At 40.4% G+C, this 24212-nt stretch overlaps 3 protein-coding genes across 4 annotated transcripts in view; 1 reads left to right on the forward strand and 2 right to left on the reverse strand.

Annotated features, from left to right (window-relative positions):
* STAR (steroidogenic acute regulatory protein) overlaps positions 1-23009 on the reverse strand; it is a 61403-nt gene extending 38394 nt beyond the window's left edge. Inside the window, exon 1 of the mRNA XM_001381826.5 lies at positions 22872-23009. The gene's annotated coding sequence lies outside the window, so the exon portion shown is untranslated. The remainder of the gene's footprint in view (positions 1-22871) is intronic.
* LSM1 (LSM1 homolog, mRNA degradation associated) lies at positions 6976-23010 on the reverse strand. Its single transcript, XM_001372783.4, has 4 exons — positions 22872-23010; positions 16231-16299; positions 10322-10437; positions 6976-7448 (listed from the first exon to the last, which is right to left on the reverse strand). Exons 1-4 carry the CDS (start codon positions 22915-22917, stop codon positions 7278-7280), a joined length of 402 nt encoding a protein of 133 aa, XP_001372820.1. The 5' UTR covers positions 22918-23010; the 3' UTR covers positions 6976-7277.
* Positions 23011-23088: 78 nt separating this feature from the next.
* BAG4 (BAG cochaperone 4) overlaps positions 23089-24212 on the forward strand; it is a 28440-nt gene continuing 27316 nt past the window's right edge. Inside the window, exon 1 of one of the 2 annotated variants that reach the window (XM_056813547.1) lies at positions 23089-23785. In XM_056813547.1, the coding sequence (XP_056669525.1) occupies positions 23183-23785 (603 nt within the window). In that variant the 5' untranslated portion in view covers positions 23089-23182. The remainder of the gene's footprint in view (positions 23786-24212) is intronic. The other variant, XM_016430139.2, reaches the window with a different exon arrangement.

Below are 24212 nucleotides of genomic sequence, written 5' to 3' on the forward strand. Positions count from 1 at the left end.
AGTACCTTTGCTAAGAAAACCCAAAATAGAGTCATGAAGAGTTGGACATAAGCCTGAATAACAACAATGTAAAGAAAGTCAATGCTGTGATAAAAGGACTTCAAATCAGAAATTCCAAGGGTAGCTTTTCATTTTACAAATAATATACTGCAACTTTAGGTCAAAGTTAAAACTTTTCTCCTATCTTGGTTTCTTCTTACTCTTACTGGAGGCCTTTCTGAATCCCTCCATTGGTCTGCCCTTCCCTTCCCAGTTATTTCATCTACAGTACTTTGTATTTGCTTATCAGGGCTACTGAGGGAATGTACTCCTCAAATCAGGTGAAATGAATCTGTAAAAGGGAGACTGATGATTTATACAACCTAAGGGTTTGAGGAAAAGAGTTCTTTGTACAGAGGCCTAGTGCTATAAGTACATCTATTAATTATTGTTGTTATTCAGGCCTGATGTTCAGCCCTCCAAGGTCTGAGATCTTGATAAAAAAACAGCCATATGTGTCATTTCTTTTCACTTTGAACTAATCCTATTTGTTCATAGCCTTGATCAGTACCAGAAGCCAGAAAACATTTTTCCAAAAAAAACTGAAAACAGTCTGAAAAGTAATTCTATATGGGAAGTATAATAACCTATTTATTTGGATGCAGCTAAATAGAACAGTGGAGGAAATGCTGGGCTAGGAGTCAAGAAAACCTGAGTTCAAATCTAGACTCACTCACTACTAGCTGTGTGACCCTGGGCAAATCACTTAACGTCTTTTTGGCTCAGTTTCTCCACCTGTAAAATAGGGTGTATAACAAAAACTCTTTTTGCAGGGTTGTCATGAGGATCAAATGAGATAATTTTTGTAAAGTGTTTAGCACAGAATAGGCACAATATAAACACTTTTTCCATTCCCTTCCCCCTCTTCAAACACAAGTACTACATATAAATATCTTACTAAAAGGACATCTTTGTTTCAAAGTCCTATTTCCTCTAAAACCTTGATCTATTGATAATTCCTGGGAGGAACTGAAGAAGTTAGGGTTAAGGTTCCGCCCTTTCTCTTCCTAACACTCTTTCTCCAGAGAATAATAGTAGGAAAATTGGAAAGAATCTTTGACAAACCAGACAGATGTGAAAATTACATGTTGGGGGGGGGGGGGCAGCTGGGTAGCTCAGTGGATTGAGAGTCAGGCCTAGAGACGGGAGGTCCTAGGTTCAAATCTGGCCTCAGACACTTCACAGCTGTGTGACCCTGAGCAAGTCACTTAACCCCCATTGCCTAGCCCTTAATGCTCTTCTGCCTTGGAGCCAATACACAGTATTGACTCCAAGACAGAAGGAAGGTAAGGGTTTAAAAAAAAAAAGTTACATGTTAGGGTTGAAGTTATTCTAGAAAAGTAGAAAGCACTACAATAGATTCGCAATTTCATGCACAATCCTCTGTTCTACAATGTCTATGGGAATGCTAATTTCTATTTAATGTTTGTTAAATTATGAATATGCTGTTAGATGACTCACTGGATAGAGCACTGGGCCTGAAAGCAGGTCTGGTTCAGATCTGGTCTCAGATACTTACAAGCTGTGTGACCCTGGGCAAGTTACTTTACCCTGTTTGCCTCAGTTTCCTCATCTGTCAAATGAGATGGAGAAGGAAATGACAAATCACTTCAGCATCTCTGCTGAGAAAATGTCAAATGGGGTCACAAAGAGTTGGAAGGTTCACCAGCTTACCAACCTTCTCCCAAGTCTCTGAGTTTTGAAGGAAACAAGGTGTTCTAAGAGGGAATACATACCAGGTATGTCATTTGCTAATGCAAAAGAATGGAGTTGAGAGATGGAGTGATGGATAAAAAGGATAGTAAGATCCATTGTTGTCATTTTTGTCTTCCCAGCTGTTAACAACAGGTCTCCATCTTTCTACTTACCTAGCTAATGATTCCAGTTCTAGTCTTTTTTACTCCTTGACTTAGAGCAACAGTTCTCAAAACTTTTTGGTCTCAGGACCTCTTCATGCTCTTAACAAACTTTTTTGTGTAATATTTACTGATATTTAGTAGAAACTGAAATGTCTTAAAATTAATCATATTACTCATAATAATTATATTAATTTAAAAATTATTATAAAAAGCTTTGACCTAATGGCCCCCTTGAAAAGGGCTTAGAGACCCCCTCGAGGGTTCCTAGAAAATAATTTGAGAACCGTTGACCTAGACCAGTGATGGTGAACCTTTTAGGGACTTGTGCTGCACCCCCAGTGCCATGTCCCAACCCCACATTGGGGGTTGGGGCCAGGCTCAAGGCCACAGGGACTCACTCCTGCATCCAACTGTGGTGGGGGAGGGGGGGATTTGGGGGGTAGCAGAGTGAGGTCCTGCTGCAGAAGTGGCTCAGAGATTGAGTAATGCCCCACTCTGCATTCAACGGTAGGGCAGGCTCCCCCCTGGTTTATTCCTTGGGGGAGAAAGCTGTCTCCTGTGGCCATGGGGACCACCCCTGCATCCAGCCTCCCCAGGGCTGTGATTTACATGGGGTTGGGAGCAGGGGGTGGGGTAGCCTTTGTGGGGCCAGGGTCACCTCCTAGACTGGTGGCTAGCTGGGAAGGAAGTGGAGACCTTTTAATGGCCCCTAGTCTCAGATAGGGGAGGAAGAAAGGGATGGGCGTGGTCTGAACACTCCAGCTCAGGGGAGACAAGGTAGAGAGAGGAAAAGGAGCAATTGCCAGGAGGGGTGCAGGCATGTCCACAGAGATGTCTCTGTATGCAGTCTTTGGCATATGTGCCATAGATTTGCCATCACAGGCCTAGACTATTTGCAGTGGTCTCTACCTCACCTTTCTTTGAATCCTCCATATATCTATCAAAGTTATTTTCCTCAACTATGTTATTCTGCTCAGTAAATTTTAGTGTGGCTCCCTATTGCCTCTAGGATCAGATAAATTCCTTGGTTTGCTATTTAAAACTCCTTAAAAGCTTTGTAGTGGGAGCGATAACCTGACCCATCCTCCCACACAAATTAGTCTAGCTTTTCCTTAAAGAATGTTGGCATAGTGCCCAAAGGGTGATAAAAAACTGTCTGCCCTTTTATCCAGCCATAGCACTGCTGGGTTTGTACCCCAAAGAGATAATAAGGGAAAAGACTTGTACAAGAATATTCATAGCTGCCCTCTTTGTGGTGGCCAAAAATTGGTGCCTTGGATTACTCCCACCTCCTCTGTATCTACTCACTAACTGAACAAAGCTAAAGAATTTATGCAACTGGGTCCACTACAAATTTGTTATCCAATCTTAACTAGGTTTTCACATTCATAAGATGGTCTCCATGTTTCTCCCAAATTTATTCCCTATTGTACTACTTCCTTAGTGTCCATGCTATTTATTAGTAGGCAACTAATTGCCTACTATGTGCCAGGCACCATATTAAACTCCAGGATCTTTTCTCCTCAAGACTGCCATACACTAGGCCCTGAAGATGATTCCTCCTTATCAACAAAGGCCAGCCCCACTACTATCCTTAATCCTATCCCCTCCCATCTTGGCCCCCCTATATAGCTTCTCTCCATTGGTTCCTTCCCTGCCCAAGGCACAGTTTTGGTAAGGTATGAGTGGCAACAAGACACGAAAAGGAATTCTAAAACAGAGAACGGTGTAAAATTGGAACAGTTTACTCTTAAATTGAGATTAGAAGGAAATCAAGTTGAGTAGAGTTCATAGCCTGGGAAAGAAATAAGCAGTGAAGGAATTAGAGGTCATGGTGAAGATGAATAGGTTTATAAGAGGATAAGGCAGGGGACAGCTGGGTGGCTCAGTGGATTGAGAGCCAGGCCCAGAGATGGGAGGTCCTAGATTCAAATGTGACCTCAGACATTAGCTATGTGACCCTGGGCAAGTCACTTAACCCCATTGCCTAGCCCTTCCATGGCCCAGAGGGCAAATTCAAGTAGTCTGTAAACCCCCTAGAATTACTTGAGAGCTTAGAGAGAAAGTGGCTTTGGAAGGCAGGACAGAGGGGTGGGACATGTAAAAAGTGTCCTCAGGCCCTGGGAAGAAGGGGAACAGAGTAGCTCCCCAGTGCTGGGCTCTGCATGGGTGCCACATCTTTGCCAAAACTGGCCTAGCCCTTACTGCTCTTTTGCCTTGTAACCAATACAGTATTGATTCTAAGATGGAAAGTAAGGGTAAAAAAAAGAGGGTAAGGCAGAGAGACTGACTAATTATATGATGAAGGAATTTGGAATTTTGGATTGTGAAAGCGGTGCATGATGTGCAAAGGTGTGATCAGTCCTGTATTTGAGGCAGAGTAGACGAACAGGCCGTGAGAGCAAAAGAAATAGAGGAGCTGGGAAGTTTAGGTGTTGGGGGGGGGGGGCATCAACATAAATGTTATTCTAACTTATCTCACATACTTCGGGTTCTAGCCAAATTAGACTAAATATTCTTTGGTCTTGCTTGGTATTTGCCTTTTATGTATTCATTTTTCCATCCTTAGAGAATCTACTTTCACCACTTAAAGACTTCTCGGAATCTTTTTCCTTGAAGATTTTAGTTTACTTCATAGATTTGGAAGGGATCTTAGAAGTCATTTAGTCCAAACTTTTTTTTATGGATGAGGAAACTGAGGCTGAAAAGTTGCAGCTTGCCCAAGGCTACTTAGTCAGTGGCAGAGCTGTATTTGGAACAAGTTCATTCTAACAATAACATTTAACTAAAAGGGAAACAGGTTGCTTCATGTGGTGGTGGGTTTTTCCTCCTTGGATGTCTTCAAGCACAGGCTGAACCACTTGTTAGCTTCCTTTTGAATATAGGTTGGACTACAGTGCCTTCAGATTCCAAATTGCAGATTTTTTTCCCCATGAAGTCTTCTCCAACATCACCCTTCCCTGCCCAACCACAATTAAATCATAGGAGTATGGAATTTGGAGCTGTAAGGGAGAACCACTAATCTGTGCACAAGGATCCTTGCATATTGTTTTATAGTGTATTGCTTTATTCCATTGTTTTGTTAGACACTTCCCAATTATATTTTAATCTGGCTCAGCAGCACTTTGAAGTGTTGAGGGCTGACACTTCTGACCTAATTAAAATCTGATTTTATAGAACATGGAGCCTGAGACTCAGAGAGGTTAAGAAACTTGAATATCAGTGGTTGCCTCAATGCCTATACAGATTTTTTTCAGGGTACTTGGTCTGGTTCTCTGTCCCTATCAGACTTGTGTTTGTGCTACATCTACCCCTAAACCCCCTTTAATCTGAAGTCTCCTTAAGGACATAGGCTGTATGATTTATTACTGATTGCACCCACAATCCCTGACACAAGTAGAGAATTTGTTTTTGAATAGATTGCCACATGGATAGGAACTTGACAAGTACTATCTACATAAAATTATTTGCTTTTCTGTCGATACTTGTGATTTCATCAGTCATTGGTTGACATGAGAAATATTTGAATACATAAAATGGGGAGATATAGGGGCACTCTTTTTAAAAAAATAAAAACTCTTACCTTCTGTCTTGGAATCAGTATCGTGTATTGGCTCCAAGGCAGAAGAGTGGTAAAGGCTAGGCAATGAGGGTTAAGTGACTTGCCCAGGGTCACACAGCTGGGAAGTGTCTGAGGCCAGATTTGAACCTAGGACCTCCTGTCTCTAGGCCTGGTTCTCAATCCACTGAGCTACCCAGCTGCCCAACATAGGGTACTCTTTGAAATGAAATGTTATCGGTATTATCTTAAGGCATAGGGGATTACTCTTATACTTCCATTTGAATGCAGAAAAATACACAAATTGGTAACTTCCTCTACTAACACAAACATTGGTACCTTCTCTGCAACTTAAAAAACTATAATTTTCTGGAGCACTGACTTCCTCAGGATCACACAGTTGGTATGTTTGCATCAGAAAGGGCAGATGAACCTAGGTTTCCTTTGACTCTCAGGCCAGTTCCCCATCCACTATAGTGAACTGCTTCTTGTATTTGGGCGGGGGGACGGGGGACAGGAGGAAGAGAATGGAAAAATGTTGTTCATGATGGTAAATTTATGTTGAAAGAGTTGTGCTCTTTGACCCAGGTATATAGTAGGCATATGTACCCTAAGGAGGTAAAATACTAGAAGGTCTCCTAGTCTTCAAAATATTCATAGTAGCACTTTTAATTGTTAAGTGGGTGTTCTTCAAAGGGGGAATTAAGCAAATAGAGTACATAAAAAATACTATACCCTAAGCAGTGACAAATATGAAGAATTAAGCATGGGGAAAACTTTTATGAACTGATTCAGTATGAAGCAGAACCAAGAAAAACATACAAATAACTATAATGTAAATTGAAAGGATCAAAACCTGAGGCTTAATACCATGAATTTAAAATTATGTTTGATCCCTAGAAGAGATCAGAAAATGCATCTCCCTTGTATTCACAAGAGTGGAACACTCTGGGTGTGTAAGTAAAATGATTTAAAGACTCAAACTTTGCTGATATGTGGATTAATTTTACTGACTCCCCCTTTTCAGTAGGGGAAGAGAGAGTTTGAGAAAAAAAAGGTGATGGAAGATCAAAAGATATAAATTTTTAAAATCCATTTCTGGTGGAAGCAGGGCAGTAGTTAGTTGTTTCCTAACAGAAGGAAAAGGGAAAAAACAGCTGGTATAGGGACAATCTACTGCTGTCTCATAATAGAATAAACTGTTAAAAGAAATAGAACAGTAGGCCCTGGCAGTCAGGTATGTGTGACATCTTCTATGTCAATTATAAGAAGTTTTTTTGGAAAACTCACTTTACTCAGGCTCCCCCCCTACCCCCAAACTAAGATATAGCTGTTCTGGGTAGTCGTTTTTACTAGACAAAGTTGAGAAGAGGGAAAACCCTTAAAACACACGGCTCAGAAATATGCCTCAAATAAGCCTCACACAACTTGTATGAACACATTATTTTTGTGACAGGCTACTTCTTAAGCTAACACCTGCACACAGAAGTAGGATTCAATGTGGGTAGAATAAGTTGATGGTTTTGAGATTCATACTTTATTTACAAGTGAATGAAAACTTCCCCAATAAAACCTAGTGGAAGTAATTGGTTGGCTCCACAGCCATATGTGAAAAAGTCCATGTCCCTCTATACAATGATTCTGTTAAGAAAATATAAGGCCACATGATTTCTTCATGGCACAATTGTGAAACTGAGAATCCAAAAAACCATTTTCCAAAACTCTATAGTCTCCAGTCCAATGTAAAGAGTAATTATTGTATCACTTAAACTTCAGTGACAATTTCTGCTTCTAAGAGAGGAAGGTTCTGAGAAAAACATCTAATATTCATCCAGAGTATCTGCTCGGGGAATAGAGAGACCCCTTTCCTTGAGAGCTTGGACTTTCAGCTTTTCTGCTTCCTGCTTAGTCTGCTGCTCTACTCTTTGTTCTTCGAGGATTTCCTCAATAGACACTTGCTGGAGGGGAGTGTCACTTTCCTTCTCCAGGTCCTAGAAAACAAAGGTGTTTAAAAACTTAATTTGAAAGGGGAAGGAGAGTATGTGTATGTGTGGGGGCAGAAAGCTGTGCCCTCAAATGAATAAACTTTTTAAAGAAAGAGTAAGCAACTAATATTATATGACTACAAAGACATCAAATAAACTACTTGACAGTTACCTCCAATAGATTTATTCTCGGGCAGACATGATTTCATTGATCTGAGTATGCTCTTTGACAGTGAAGATGGCTGACTACTGTGATGTTCATGCTTTCCCATAATATTTTTCCACAGAATATCTACAGAATGAACTTTCCTTCTATTTTTTTATTATTGCCAAGGCACCACTATAGCACTTGAGCTGATCATCTATTGTCTTACATTTTTGTTCATCACTGGTTCATTTTTTTCTGGTCAACTATTTCCTTAATAATGGCTTTTAGAAGAGATTCTAGGCAGAAGTCTATTTATACCTAAGCATGCACCTTTCTACTGTCCTTTTATAGGTCTTTTGTAATTTTCATCATTTTGAGACTAGTTTTTGCAGTCACAAAGCACCACTGGAAGAGGACTGATCTTAAAAGAGATGGGCTTTTGTAGCAATAATTTGAGATAAAAGCATCCTGCTTTCTCTTATTCCGAATTTGATCTTGTCCCATTTCTTCTCTCTCCTTTAAGCTAGTTCAGTCAGCCACCTTGTTGCCAGAGCATAGGCATAGATATGGAATATAGATATGGATGTCTTCAGGTTAGACTCATCTCTTTTTCTGAGCAGTGTTCTTGGGCAATTATTAAAATATTACCTTGGAATGGATCATTTGGAAGACCTTTATGCAAGACATCTTCTTTGACACTCAAATGCTTTGGATGAACATATATCTATATCTACCTTCTTGTTATTTAATAGCTCAGTTGATGTTCATTAATACTGAGTGGATTGCTGAAGGAAATTCTTTATGTTCCCATTTCTCAGAGATTCACGATTTTTGGGATGATTTTTTAAAAAGAAAAGTTATTGAGACCAGATTTTAGGAAATCTTTCACTTCAAATCATTTTATTCACTCAACCACATTTCTTATATATTAAATATCTTAATAAAAGGTATTAATTAATATTAAGTCTTCTAATAAAAGTATATGATTTCATTCCTTCTTTGTGCATTTAGGAAAAAGATTGTAGCTTTGGTTTTGGGGGTATTCCCAGGCTGAATATCCCAAACTCCCTTAAGGGTTTGAGGTTTTCATAGGATATAATTAAGTTGCATTCCTTCTCAATCTATATAATACATCTTCTTAAGGGAATTTAAGTCAACATGTTAGCAGTATTTCTCTTCATCTGCCCATTACTACCTCAGAGGCCCTCATACTTTCTCATGAAAGAACTGAAGAATTACTTAGTATGGGGATAGAAGAAAGCCTGGTATACAATCATTTTTCTTCTAAATGTGAGAGGCTTTTGAGGGCATGAAGTAAATTAATTTATAAAGATCAACATATGACAATAAATTTGGCAGAATCACTTCTAAAATGTATTCTTTTCAGAGTCTGGTGATAAGACTCAAAAAGGTGATATTCCCTTAACAGACCAGCCAGGTGGAGAATCTTTTTGGAGTCAGTTTAGTCCTCACTGAACATGTCTTTCTGTTTGTGAATATGTGATTTCAGAAAGGGATGGGTAAAAAAACACAGCTACTTTGGATGTCCAGTACACCAACCAGATACTAATTACAGTGTCTCATAGCACCTAGGATGGCAGTATGTGTATCAGAGGTGGGAATCTCATCTCAAATGTTAAAACATATTAAAATCTCTTAGCAGCTAATCCCATAAGTGATCTCACACCAGAGACAAAAGCAAGAAGCTGTCAAAATACCTATCCTCACTCATATCCAAAAATATTTCCACTATACCAGTACAAAAGTATGACTAAAAATGTTGATGTGATAAGTAGCCTTTCCCCACAATAGTTCCTTGGGTTATCATCTATAGCAGCTAGATGGGATAATCATGTTCTTGGCTCTATACCTGGCTTCCTCTACCAATATGTTTATCTAGTTGATACATTCATGTCGCTGTTAAGTCTTCTAGCAATCAAAAGGCTATACCACATTACTTAAGGCCAAGTACTGTAGTGTCCTTGAAGTTATTTAGTGATTGCTTAAGTTTAGGAACATTTATAAAATCTTCATGATTCTGGAAATGTCCCTAACTCTCTGGGACTATTACACAAAGTTTTTAAATGATAGTTACCCCATGGTAGTATTACATCATTCTTAATCTTTGTTTTTCTTGTTACAGCATTACTTTAAAAGCCTTTTGTAGCACACAGATAAGTTCAAGCCTTGAAATTTCTCTCATAAAGATGATTTTAAGTTTGCAAATTTTGTTTTAGGTTTATTCTATCTTCCCATATACCTAGAGCATTTTCAATGACTGTTCTAGAAGGTTTACCACATTTATTTCTTTAAAAACACAGGACAGCATTTCATAATGGGCCATGACAGCATTTCAATGCTGTTTAAAAAGAAGCCCATAGTTTAAAAACAAAGTTAACTATACTTATCTTATCAAGATCAACAACTAATTTAAAATCACAGCATAATAAACCAGAAGGGATTATAGGTTACTGAATCCATTCCCTTTATTCTATAGATTGACCCCAGATGAAGGTCCAGAGAGCTAACTGTCTTGACCCAAGTCACACACTCAGGCACTAATAGGACAACCATGAACTTTTTGTACTATACCAAGCTGCCTTCATCAAAGAATTCCCTGGTTTCAAGTGAGTAGCTCAATGAAGTGAAGATAAAAATATCCATATGTTATTGGAAAGAGGCGGAACCCAACTAGCATGGGTACCTGGTTCAATCCTAGCTCTTTACTTACTATTTCTCCTAGGAGGACCACATTTTCTCCACGGACAACAAAAATCCCTCGAGGAATATCACCATATTTTTTGCCCACATGAATGCGTTCCACAGTCTGGTGTAACACTAAATTGGCTGCAAGCATATTTGGGAGGGGGGGAGAGAGAGAGATAGATGTATGAGTGTGCAAAGCCCATTTATTCACATATTCTGAGGTAAGCTTCTGTTTAAATTAGAAGAGATTCAAATTAGGATATCTTCAGATTTGCCCTGTGGAAGTATATATAGTATTAAGGGTTTGGTTGGATTATAAAAATTGAGAATTAAACTCCCAGTCTCCAAGACTTAATAAGTCTCCCTTGAATAAAAGATTTAATCAATTTCAAAGAGAGATCCTATGATGCTTAAATTAAAAGAGCATCCTATTAACTCAAGAGAGGGCAAGCCTTTAGTTCCTGGGAAAACAAAGCTACAGGGCCTTAGGAAAATAAAAATGCACCTCTCCACTGGGATGTCAATTCCTTGAGGGTAGGGACTATTTCATTTTTGTCTTTACCAAACCTTTTGTCTTCAGTTCCTAGCATAATAAATGCTTAATTAAGGTTTGTTTAATCAAACTGAAATTCACTGAACTATAATATTTAAATAATTTTCTCATGAGTGCCTCATATTAACAACTGTGGACTCTTATAATTAGGACCTCATTTCTCATCCAGCTGCACTCATTTTTTGATTTCTGACTTTACCATAGCACATTCCATTCCAGTTCCATCCCTATCTCTGTCTTTGTCATCCCCCTTACCCCACCCCCCAATCGTTGGGAAATCCTAACATCTTACTGGATCAAATCAGTCTTAATTCATACTTCCTCATTACTGTCTGGCCCTGACTGGAGGGAAAAGGCATGAATTCCTCAACATCCATTTAAGGATGGAGTACAGTAAAGAAGTCTCATTTTCTACCTCACTGATCTTATTTTGGGCATGTTCATTTCTCTATCATATCTTCCCCCACTTTTCTACCTTCATCTTCTTTTTGTGAGTCTTCCTTCATTAGATTATAAGCTCCCTGAAGGTAGGAACTGCCTTTCATATTTGTTTCCCCAGCATTTAGCACATAGCAAGTGTTTAATTTTTTGCCTACTGATGAGGTTTTTAGAGATATTTTCTTATTATGCCTATTTCTATATTCAATGGGATCAATCCAACCCTATTCCATGACTTATAATACTGACAAAACAAAGGGCCATGTTGTCACCAAGAAGGACCATAGGATGGATCTGTACCTAACTGTACACTACATCTCATTACTATCATTAAATCATTATGTCTGACACATGATTTATCAACCAAGAAATTTACCTTTATTTTATTTTCAATTAGATTCTATCTATTTCATTTAAAAACTTTTAATTCATAAGGGTAAAGTTCATTGAAATAAGCAGAAGGAAAACTAGGTCTTTCACTTCAGCAGACTTTTTTTTTTTTAATCCTTACCTTCCGTCTTGGAGTCAATACTGTGTATTGGCTCCAAGGCAGAAGAGTGGTAAGGGCTAGGCAATGGGGGTTAAATGACTTGCCCAGGGTCACACAGCTGGGAAGTGTCTTAGGCCAGATTTGAACCTAGGACACCTCTTGTCTCTAGGCCTGGCTCTCAATCCACAGAACTACCCAGCTGCCCCCCACTTCAGCAGACTTTTGAGATACAAATAAATATGTCTCATCTCATATTACTGTCCTCCATGTACCTTGTGCTCTAAATTGGAAAATTTTCCACTACACCCAAATAGAGTTCTTCATGTACTTGTGCACCTTTGACCTGACTGCTCTCTGTGCCTGGATTTCCACAGGATCATCAATTTGGGGGTTGGAAGGAATGTATGAGTCTGTTAAAATATTTCTTAAATACTACTATGCACTAGATACTGTGCGAAACTCTAGGAATACAGGAAAGGCAAAAAACAGTTTCTACTCTCTAAGGCAGGGGTCCCCAGACTTTTACACAGGGGGCCAGTTCCCTGTCCCTCAGACTATTGGAGGGCCGGACTATAAAAACCTAACCCTAACTGGGCAGCAGTATACACAGTGCATAATCCCCTACCCCAAATTGCTACTAACCATGCTGATGTCTTTCATTGTGCAGCCACATAATCCTTTGCAAGGTGCCTCATTCTAAGGCGACACACAAAGGATGGTCACCAGAAGTAGTACTGTACATGAGCAATGCCATGCTTTGCGGTGCTGCCACAAACAGTGCTCCTCTCACTGACCACCAATGAAAGAGATACCCCTTCTGGAAGTTTGGTGGGGGCTGGATACATGGCCTCAGGGGGCCGTAGTTTGGGGACCCCTGCTCTAAGGGCTTACATCTTAATGGGGAAGACAACAAATATACAAGATATATATAGAGCAGATGGAAAATTATCTAAGAGGGGAAAGTACTGATAGTTGGAGAGGCTGAGAGAGGCCTCCTACAGTTGCTGACAGCACAAGAGGATCCAGCATTGGATCTAGGGATGGGAGCACCCAAGTATAAATGTGGCCTCACTTGACTAGCTGTGTGACCCTATTCAAATCACTTAACCTGTCTTTTCAGTGTCTTCAAAATGGGGACAATAATAGCACCTATCTCCCATGTTTGTTGTAAGGATCCAATATCTTATTTGGAAAGCACTTAGCACAATGTCTGGCACTTAGCAGGCATTATATAAATGTTTATTCCTTTTCCCTTCCTTCCCGAAAGTGAGATTTGAGCTCAGTCTTGAAAGAAGTGAGGAAGACCAAGAGATGTAGGAAGAAGGAGCAGAGCTTTTCTGGTATAGGGGACAGATAATGCCAAAGGCAATGGGGCAGGCAATGTAGATTATATTAGAAGAACTGCAGGTGGGCCAGAACAGATGGATCACAGAAGGTATGGAAGAGAATCATGACTAAGAAAACCAGAAAAGTAGAAAGGAATCAGTTTATGAAGACCTTTAAATGGCAAGCAAAGGAGGTAATATTTGATCCTGGAGGTAACAGAATACTACCGGAACTTATTGAGAGGTAACATGGCCAGACCTATGGTTCAGAGGAATTATTTTAGAAGCTGAGTAGAAAAATCAACTGGATAGGGGAGAAAATGGAAAAAAGACAAGTGAGATGCCTATTACAATAGAACTAGCCTTTTGGGGTAGGCAACAGTAAGGAGTTGAACATGACACTGAGGTTGTAAGATGTGATTGACAGTAATTAGGAAATCTGGATGAGAGGAAAGTTTAGGGGAAAAAGAGACTGAATCTATTTTGGATATGTTGAGTTTGAGATGTCCAAAAGACATTTGGTAAATCAAGGAGAGAGACAAGGCCTAGCTATATACATCATGCACAGTGATAACACAACTCTTAGGAATTGATGAGATCACCAAGTGAGAGTTAAAGGGAGAACAGGGCCCAGGACACAGTCCTGAAGCACATTCAATGTTAATAGGCAAGACATAGAAGAAACAATAAAAGAAAACCTAGGGAGAAGAGAGACTCAAGGAAGAAGTAATTAATAGTTTGTAGCCAAAGATGTTGAAAAGGCCATTAGGCTTGGCAATTAAGAAATCATTGGCAACTTTAGAAGAACAGTTTCAATTCAATGGAGAGCTCACTAGACTAGACTACAGAAGTATTAGGAGAGTTAGATAAGAGAGCTGGAGGCATTATAATAGACAGCCTTCTCAAAGATATTAGCCATGAATGGAAGGAGATAATAGGACTAGAACCAATGGGGAGGGATGGTAGGATCAAATGAAGGACTTTTAAAAATAGGGGAGACATAGGCATTTTGGAAGCAAACAGGGAAGGACTCAATAGATATGTAGTGATTAAGAGAGAATGGGGATGGTAGTGAAAATAGTTTGCTAGAGAAGATAGAAAGGGATAGAATCAAGACTGTATCTGGGGGACAGCTAGGTGGCTCAGTGAATTGAAAGCCAGGATTAGAGATGGAGGATCTTGGGTTCAAATCTGACCTCAGATACTTCCTACCTGTGTGACCCTGGGCAAGTCACTTGGCCCCCAACAGCCCTTATCACTCTACTGCCTTAAAAACAATATGTAGTATTGATATTGTAAACCTTGAAATTTCAAGGTTTACAATTCTAAGACAGAAGGTAAAGGTTAAAAAAAAACTCCTGCATCTGGGGAGGCTGGTTTTATTAAGAAGGATCACCTCTTCTGCAGAGACTAATGGTGAAGAACATAATGGGGGAAGCAATATGAAAAATGTCAGATGAGGAGGGAGAAAGGAGAGCTATTGGCAAATGCCTCAACTTTTCCAATGAAGTATAAGGCAGAGTTCTCAACTGAGAGGATGAAGGGAGGGGAAATCTTAAGGAGATGAGGCTAGGAACAGCAGCTGTGAAAAGTGGGATAGTGAATTAATTAGGGAAGAACAGAATATTTGCATGGCTGCACTGAGCCCAGTGGAAATCAGATAATAAATGTGTCTTGGATCTAGATCAGCTATTTATGTGAATTCTTGTAGAGAGCATCAGTAGGTACGCTAAAGTCCCCTAGTATGAGGGATGGAGAGCGGGACTTCAAGTCAGGCACTGAATTCCCTTGAGGAAGGAAGGAGAATGTCTTGGTGGTCAAAAGCCACCTTTTTAATTACTCAACTGTTGGGTAATAAAAATCTGGATAGTTTTAACCTCAGAGGAAAAGCTGCTTAGTAAAAGTTGTAGCAGGAAAGTCTGGAAGTTGTAATTAGGAACAAGAAGAATTGTGACTCCCCTACCAGGAACAATGTGTGGGTAGGAAGATGAAAGCATAGTCTGTGCAGGAAAGATTTGGAGAAAAGCAATGTCATCTGGAGGGAGTCTAGGCATCAACTGGAGTGGCTTCTTTGTCTTACATAAGGAAACTGAGTATTAGAGAGGTGAAGAGATTTGCTTAAGGTCACACAGATAGCAGGGCCACTGCTTGAACTGAGGACTTCAAATCCAGCAGTTTTTCCATGTCACCAGATTGCTTCTCTTCTTCCTCATGCCCATCTCCCTCTTTACCTGGTAAATTCATAACCTAACCTTTAATAGTTCCACTCAAAGGCCACCACCAAAATGCCTTCTTTCATTCCCTTGGCAGATAATAATCTTCCTGGTCTCACTTAGAAATATTTTTTTAATTTTTTGATGCACTTATGTGATTATGTGTTATAGCTATCTGGGCATTTTATAACTTTTCTAGTTGGGAAATCCACAAGCCAAGGACTTATCTAAATTTTACCTTCCTAGAACAAGCATGGCCATCTTCATGAACTCAAAAAACACTTATAATCTGAAAGAAAAGTTTCCTAATTAGAAAACTTTTATAGCAATATTCCATAGTCATCAAAATCTATGAACTCTCTCAAAAGCCTATTGTCCCAAGTTTTGTAGTAAAAATTTGATAAATGATGCATTCAGAAATCTATGTAGTTTTCCAAGTTTCAATTTGGAGACCTATGAAATAGAAATAGACCCTAAACCTCTCAGTGTAAAACAAAGACCTACATCAGTGATTTCTTTCAGTGCAGGAACTCCTTGGGTAATTTTATACCAGTATCTATGTGCTAACAAACAGCCTTAACTTTACTGTAGGAACTTACCCTGATACTTAGCTCCACCTAATGGGGAAAGAAAAACAACCTAGAACTTGGTGAATGAATTTTAATAATCAAGCTTGTGTGTCCCTGTGTAAATAGGTATACATACATACATACATATCATTTTTTAAAGAAATGTAGTCATATTTAAAGAGGAATGATGCAAAAACTGCTGACTTGAAACTACATTTTGGTATGGGAGGTGAGGTAAATATAAGACATTTGTAAAACAAAAAGTTACTTTTAAAAAGGAGAGAGTATAAAGGATTGGAAAACACAATTAAAAGCTATGCTTTTCAAGATCCTCACTAATACATACCAAATTGATCAATGCTTCGTAAATAGCCTATAAGGGTCCTGCCATCTCGAAGGAGCACCAAGTGTTTTTCTGGGGGGAAAAAAAAAGGATTTAAAAAATGATGACTAATAAACTCCAGAGATGTTGTAGTGGTATAATAGCATATAAGTTGGTAGAAATTATTTAGATGGCCTATAAAGCAAGTTCTAAAATGGGTGATTTTCTCCTTTTCCAAGTTTAAGTTCAACTGAGAAGTTCAGGTCAAGATGTAGGTATTATAAAATGTATCAAAGCAACACAGTTTAGTAAGAAAAACACTGTACTGGCAATCAGAGAATTAGGGATCTAGTTTTGACTCGGCCAAAAACTTACTGTGTCCTAATTATTTAATTTCTCTGTGCCTCAAGTTTTCTTATTTATAAAATAAGGGTGTTGGACTAAGCATCTCAAAGGTCTCTTTCAGTTCCAAAATTCTATTCTGTTCCATCTGAAAAAGATTTACTTAAAATGCTTATCATAACAATTCAGAACATGAAAAGCATGTCCTTTCCCCCCCCTATACTAAGTTTATTTATTTAATTTAGAAAAATTTTCCATGGTTACATGATTCATGTTCTTTCCCTCCTCTCCTCTCACCCCCCTCCTATTGCCAATGAGTAATTCCACTGGGTTTTACATGTGTCATTGATCAAGACCTATTTCCATATTATTAGTATTTGCACTAGGGTGATTGTTTAGAGCCCACACCCCCAATCATATCCCCATCAAACCATGTGATCAAACAGTTGTTTTTCTTCTGTTTCTACTCCCATATTTCTGCCTCTGGATGTGGATAGCATTCTTTTCATGAGACCCTCAGAACTGTCCTGGAACGTTGCATTGCTGCTAGTAGAGAAGTCCATTACATTTGATTGTGCTACAGTGTATCAGTCTCTGTATATAAAGTTCTCCTGGTTCTGCTCCTTTCACTCCACATCAATTCCTGGAGGTCTTTCCAGTTCACATGGAATTACTCCAGTTTATTATTCCTTTTAGCACAATAATATTCCATCACCAACAGATACCACAATTTGTTCAGTTATTCCCCAATTGAAGGACATCTCCTCATTTTCCAATTTTTTTTGCCCCACAAAGAGCGTAGCTATAAATATTTTTGTACAAGTCTTTTTCCTTATTATCTCTTTGGGGTATAAACCCAGCAGTGCTATGGCTGGGTCAAAGGGCAGACAGTCTTTTAAAGCCCTTTGGGCATAGTTCCAAATTGCCCTCTAGAATGGTTAGATTAATTCACAACTCCACCAGCAATGCATTCATGTACCAATTTTGCCACATCCCCTCCAACATTTATTACTTTCCTTTGCTGTCATATTAGCCAATTTGCTAGCTGTGAAGTGGTACCTCAGAGTTGTTTTGATTTGCATTTCTCTAATTATAAGAGATTTAGAACACTTTTCCATGTGCTTATTGATAGTTCTGATTTCTTTATCTGAAAATTGCCTATTCATGTCCCTTGCTCATTTATCAATTGGGGAATGCCTTGGTTTTTTGAATGACTTAGCTCCTTATAAATTTGAGTAATTAGACCTTTGTCAGAGGTTTCTGTTATAAAAGATTTCCCCCCAATTTGTTGCTTCCCTTCTAATTTTTGTTGCATTGATTTTGTTTGTACAAAATCTTTTTAATTTAATGTAATCAAAATTATTCATTTTACATTTTGTAATATTCTCCATCTCTTGCTTAAAATCTTTCCTTCCCCATAGATCTGACAGGTATACTATTCTATGTTCACCTAATTTACTTATAGTTTCATTCTTTATTTTTAAGCCATTCATCCATTCTGAAAAAAAGCATGTTCTTCACCAAGCTATGGGAAGGGGGAAAAGGTTTTGGCTAATCATTACTGATCATTAATTAAAAATATTACCATCGATTCCACTACACATCTCTGGTTTCTCTGTAAATATGTGATAGAAAAGGATTAAAGAAGAAGCTGGGTGGTTCAGCCTTGGGTCTGGAATCAAGAAGACTTAAGTTCAAACTTGGTCTCAGACACTTGCTGGCTATGTGCCCCTAGGCAAGTAATTTAATATTCTGTTTGCCTTAATCCAGTGAAGAATATGGTAAAATTACTCCAGCATCTTAGCCAAGAAACCCCCCCGGACACTATTGGTATACTATAGTCCATGGGGTCATGAAGAGTTGGATACAACTGGACAATAACACAAAAAGAGATGAAACTGGGATCTTAAAATCAAGGCTGAAGCTGGATTTCGAAATGACAGGATTTCAGTTTCTTCTTCTTTAAAATGTGGTGGTTTGACCACATGATCTCTAAGGCTTTCAGCACATTAATGGTATCATTCCAAAATGTGTGTGTGTGTTGTTTTTAATGGCCCTCAGGTAACATAAAAGAGGGGACCATAAGGTTAGTTAATGAGATTCCATCCGAATTATAGAAGCTCTGACACTGGCTACACCTGTTTAGAACTGTCTAATTACTATAGGTAATGAGATCAACTGATTAAAAAGTTATAAGTGAAAGCAAAGCAGGAAGAGAAATAAACATCTAAAAAAAAGCTTTGGAGAGAACCATCTAACAGAACTATAATTAGCCTTAGAAAAGCATTGAGTTAAGCAAAAACAAGAAAAGAGCACTTAACAATTAATAAGTCCATTTTAAAATAACAGAAAAAGATGGCTTAATTATGAAGTAGGCATTAGAAGTGATTCAGTCTTTAAAATCTTTAAAAAACAATGCAGACATGTAGAAATCATACTCCATTATCTTTGAAACCATTTAATAGTTTCAGAAAATCTAATATTTATTTAACACTCTATGGTTACAAATGTATTATATATGATCTCATTTGATCTCATACCAAGGCTGGGAAATCAAATGAACTCAATAAATAAGTTGATTTCCACTTCCTTCAGGTGATTTGCCTCAGACAATATATGTAACCAGTTAAATGAGCTGAACTTGGAAACCTGGTACAGCCTCCAAATCCAGAGTCCTTTCTAGTATACCAAAGTGACTTGAAAGATTTTTAGGTTTCCTGAACTTCTGGGAAAACTTTTTATCCCCTACTAGAATTTTCTCATACTGCTAATCTCAAACACAGTGGAAGATGATTACCTCATTTCTACAAGATGTTGAATACTTTAAGCACTTTTCAAATTTTGCTCCTTTTATGAACCCTAATTTCACCTGGTTTTCTTCTCATGTCTAGACCTAGGATACTATGATCTAAGTGCCTATTTGCTAAATCCAGTGGCCTTTAGTATCTGACCTCTATCACTGTGGACCACAAGGTACTCCTGAAAATTCTCTCCTCTGGGTTCTTTCTGGTCTCCTTGTTCTCAGTCTTCTTTGCTGGACTCCCCTTTGGTTTGCTAAATGTGGACATTTTCCAAAGCTCTGCTATTGGCCCAGTTCTTTACATTCCTTCTTTTAGAGAATCCATCAATTTTCTTGGTTCAATTATCACATCTATGCTGTGATAATTGCTCTACTCCTTGCTCCTAAACTCTAGGCTGGCATTACCAACTGCCTTCTAGATAGCTCTACTTGGATGCTGTTGCAGGCATATCAAAGCAAACATATCCAAAAGAGAACTCATAATTATCGTCAAATCCATCTAGGCAGTAACAGGCATTCTGCTAGGCACTCAGGATGCAAGGACATGTTTCTTGACGAAATAGATCCTGCTCTGAAGGAGCTTAGAAGGGGAGGAAAGGGGAAGATGTACACACAAATGTGTGTATGTATATTTTTGTATACACACAAACAAAAGTACATATACAAAGTAATTTGGGAGACAGTGAGCAACACTAGAAGTCATAGATCTATGTTGGTGAACCTATGACATGCATGCTGGAGGGGGCTGTTCCCCTTCTCCCTCCCCACACACCTGAGGATATTTCTCACTTCACCTGCCTCTCTTGCCCAATGGGAACATTTCCTCCCTCCCTTGTCTGGGGTAAGGTGATGGGGCTCACGTAGGTGTGAGGGTTGTAGTTTAGGCACCTGGTCTCTAAAAGGTTCACCATCACTGCCATAGGGAATCAAGGACAACCTTGGATAGGGGGTTATTCTTGAATAGAGCTCAAGAGTACATTTTAGGTACAGGGAACAGCAAAGGCTGTTCTAGGCAAAGGCACTAGAAGCAGGAAATAGAATATGAGAAAAGCTAAGTAAGGCCACTTTGGCTAGAAAACAACATATATGAAGAAGGTAATAACAAAGTCTGGAAATGAAAGACGGAGCCAGATCATGAAGGTCTTTAAATGACAGCTAGAGGCAACAGGGAACCATTGACATTTCTTAAGAGGGGGAACTAACAAAGTGAGATGTGCATTTTTAGGAGTATCAATGGTAGTTCTATAGAGGATGGAGAAATCTGAGGCAAAAGACTAATTAGAAGGTAGTGCAATGAATAGTCCAGATGAAAGGTGATATGGGCCTAAATCAGGGTGGTGGTTGCAAGAGTGAGAAGAAGATGAATATAAGAGATATCATAGAAGGAGATTTGATAAGATTTGAAAATAAAGGGGTTAGGAGTTGAAGATGATTCAGTGGTTGAAAATTTAGGTGATGGAAAGCATAATGGTGCCCTTGATAGAAATAGATAAGTTAGGAGAGAGGTGAGTATAGGAAGTAAGATGAGTTTGGTTTTAGACAGCTGAATTTTAGATGCCTAAAGGAGATCTGTTTGGAAATATCTAACAGACAGCTGGTGATATAGGATCAGAGCTCAGCAGAAAAACTGAGATGTATATACAGATATGTGAGACATCTCCATAGAGATAGTTGAATCCACTGAAAGCAGATGACAATACTGAAAAAGTTTTTCTAGAGGGTCCAGGACATATTCTATTAGAGGGCAGGATATGGATGAAGATAAAACAGGTGAAGTTGACAGGAGAACAAATAGAGAGCAGTATCAAGAAAACCCAGAGGTGAGATAACCCAGGAGAAGATGGTTTGCCAAGTAGGAAGCTTAATTACAAAGGGTTGAAAAGTGAGGGGGGAAAAAAGGTGACATAATATAGACATTTCTTTTCAGGAATTTGTATGAGAAAGAGAATATACATGTATATAAATATACACACTATAATGGATATATAAAATGATGCGAATGGATTCTACCTCTGTTTCTTTCATCTTTCATAGCCACGATGTGTTACAGAACCAGTCTACTTCAATAGCATAATTGATCTCTGTGGTTTCAGTCTGTCCTTTCTCCAATTTATACTCCAACATAGCTGCCAAATTGATAGCAGTTTGCTTTACAATGTTAGGTCAGGCCCAAGCTCCATAAAAAAAAAAAAAAACCAAACTTTGAATCACTTCCTAATGGCCTTTAGCATGAAATAAAGAATACTCATCCTGACATTTAAGGATCCTTAGGATTTTTTTTTTTAATTGAAAACCCTTACCTTCTGTCTTGGAATCAATACTGGGTATTGGTTCCAAGGCAGAAGAGTGGTAAGGGTCAGGCAATGGAGGTCAAGTGACTTACCCAGGGTCACACAGCTAGGAAGTGTCTGAGGCCAAATTTGAATTCATCACTTCCATCTCTGGGCCTGGCTCTCAATCCACTGAGCTACCCAGCTGCCCCCAAAAGATCTATTTTTTAAGTCATTTACAGTCACATTACTTTTCTTCAGACATTCTCTATTCCATTTGAATTGGCCCTGAAGGGCTCCTCTTACAAAGAATGCCCTCCTCCCTTCCTCAGTGACTTTCTAGAAGAGATCACACAGATCCAGGGTCTCTTAGCGCCCCCCCCCAATAATTCCTTTCCCCTCTTGAAATTACTTTGCTAATTGTCTCATCCTATTGGGCTAAAATAAAAGTTTAACACATATACTTTGACTTTAGTTGTGTATATCTATCTCCTTAGTAGAAGGAAAACTTTAGGGGTGTTTTTTGTCTTTGTGTCTTCCCCGCCTTAAATATTTGCTGAATTTTAATACGGGTAGGGGGATGAACAGGAAATAAATCTTAGCAAAACTTAGAGAAGAGCTGGCCACAATTTTCTAGAAAACAATATTGTAGGTCTTGTTTCAGTCATTTACTGTATCTACTTCTTATTATACCAAAGTTCTTGAGCTTAGAGACTACTCGTATATCCCCAGTGCATAGCAAGAAGCCTAGCACACACCTCGCTATTTCTCTAAGGTTCCTTGTGTTTTTTTTTTTTTAATTATCATGGAGACCAATTTTGCCACTTGGGCAAATTATAATCCTATCCTTTTGCAGTTTAGCAAAAGGTCTTCCAGAGTAGCCATGGCCTAAATGATTTACCACCTGGGCCAAGCTTCCGGCGATAAGCCTCGCAAATGGCAAGCTCTTGATAAATTTATTAAATTCAGAGAAAACACTTCTTTGGAGAGCATTCAAGAGGCCGAAAGCCTTTGAACGACCTTCCCTGCCTTCTCGTAAACGGGCGAAACCCTACCCCTGCAAGACCCCAGAATGTCTAACCCCCCCTAGGTTGTCTGTGGTAAGGGAGAATGCCCTAGCCCTTCAGGGGTCCCAGGCCGAGGGTCAGGGTCACGACCTGGGGTCGCGTCCCAGCCTCGGCCCGGTACCTACCCAAACCCAAGGGAATAAGCTGACCGACGAGGGAAGGAGGAATGTCGCGAAGACCACTCACTGTCAATGTCCTCGATGAGGCTGGCGGTACCCGGCATATAGTTCATCTTGAACCGGGTTGGGTAGCGGTAGGGAGGGGAGGGGCGGACCTGCCGCGTCCTGCTCCCCCCCACGCTTCACAGCCCCCTCAATGTGGCCGGTAGCGGCAGGTCCACTGCGGCTAACAGCAGCAGAAGGCCCCCGGAAGTCCCTCCCTGACCACGCCCACATCCGGTATCACGTGATTCCCATTCTCGGGGCGGGTTGGGTTGTTCGCCGCAGGTCTTAAGAAAGAAGAAGAGATGTAACTTGGGCCGCATTAGACAGTGGAAAATGCGTCTTCTTCCTCTTTGGACAGAGGAAGAATGTGCCCCTTCCACTTTTCTGCTCCCCCATCCCAATTCACGCAGGCTGGCCCAAACAAGCATAAAGCCACGAACAGTCTCCTCTCCTGTCTCATTGGTGGGCGAATGGACCACGAGCTCGACTCCTTCGGGGGAGGGGCCAGACTGGCAATTGGCTACTTTTTCCCCGCCCCCTTTCCCCAGGCTAGTTCCTCGCCCTCCGCGGGCGCCTGCGCATTGGGCTCGGGGTGGGGGGAGCGGGAAGTGCGGCGGGATAGCGGAGCCAATGTCTACCCTGAGAAGATCGGGCTATGGCCCGAGTGACGGCCCGGGCTACAGCCGCTACTACGGGGCTGGACCCGGACCGGGACCCAGCATTGGAGACGTGCCACCACCTGGGCCTCCCACCTCGTCGCGACCCGAGCCGCCTCCCCCTCCGCCTCCTGGGCCCTGGAGGATGCGCGGAGGCGGCCCGGCGGAGGCTGTGTGGCCCGGAGAAGGCAGCGGCGCTTGCGGAGCCTGCGGAGGCGGCGGGGGCTACTACCCCAGCGGAGCCGCCTGGCCGGACCCGTGTCGGGCCGGAGGCCACCAGGTAATCTCCGAACCGGCCAGCCTCTGGGGTCACCGGGGTCGTCCGTGCGCGGCGAGGGTGGACGTGGAGGGGACCCCAGGGCTGGCCCCGGGGAGGTGAGGCCGGGGTCGCGCCGCGGAGCCCGAGGACGCCGGGGTGAGTCACTGTTTGAGGGCTTCTAACGGATCCTAGCTTCATTAGTCTCTTATTTCTGGAGGGTGGGAGGAAGGACAAGATTTGTGGCCTGGGTGATGATATCTCACCGAGCAGGGATTGGGGGACAAGCAATATTGAAAAAAATAAAAAATGGTTTATTGCAACCCTCTACTGTACAGAAAATTCCCGTGCTAATAGTGAGGTTGCCCAGGGGAGGTATCCGAAGGCAGTGGGAGGGGGGCCTGGAGTGGACCTCAGACTGTGCCCATAGAGCTGATAGAATTTGCTCCTC

The sequence above is a fragment of the Monodelphis domestica genome, chromosome 1 (assembly GCF_027887165.1).
Source record: "Monodelphis domestica isolate mMonDom1 chromosome 1, mMonDom1.pri, whole genome shotgun sequence".
In the NCBI taxonomy this organism is placed as follows: domain Eukaryota; kingdom Metazoa; phylum Chordata; class Mammalia; order Didelphimorphia; family Didelphidae; genus Monodelphis; species Monodelphis domestica.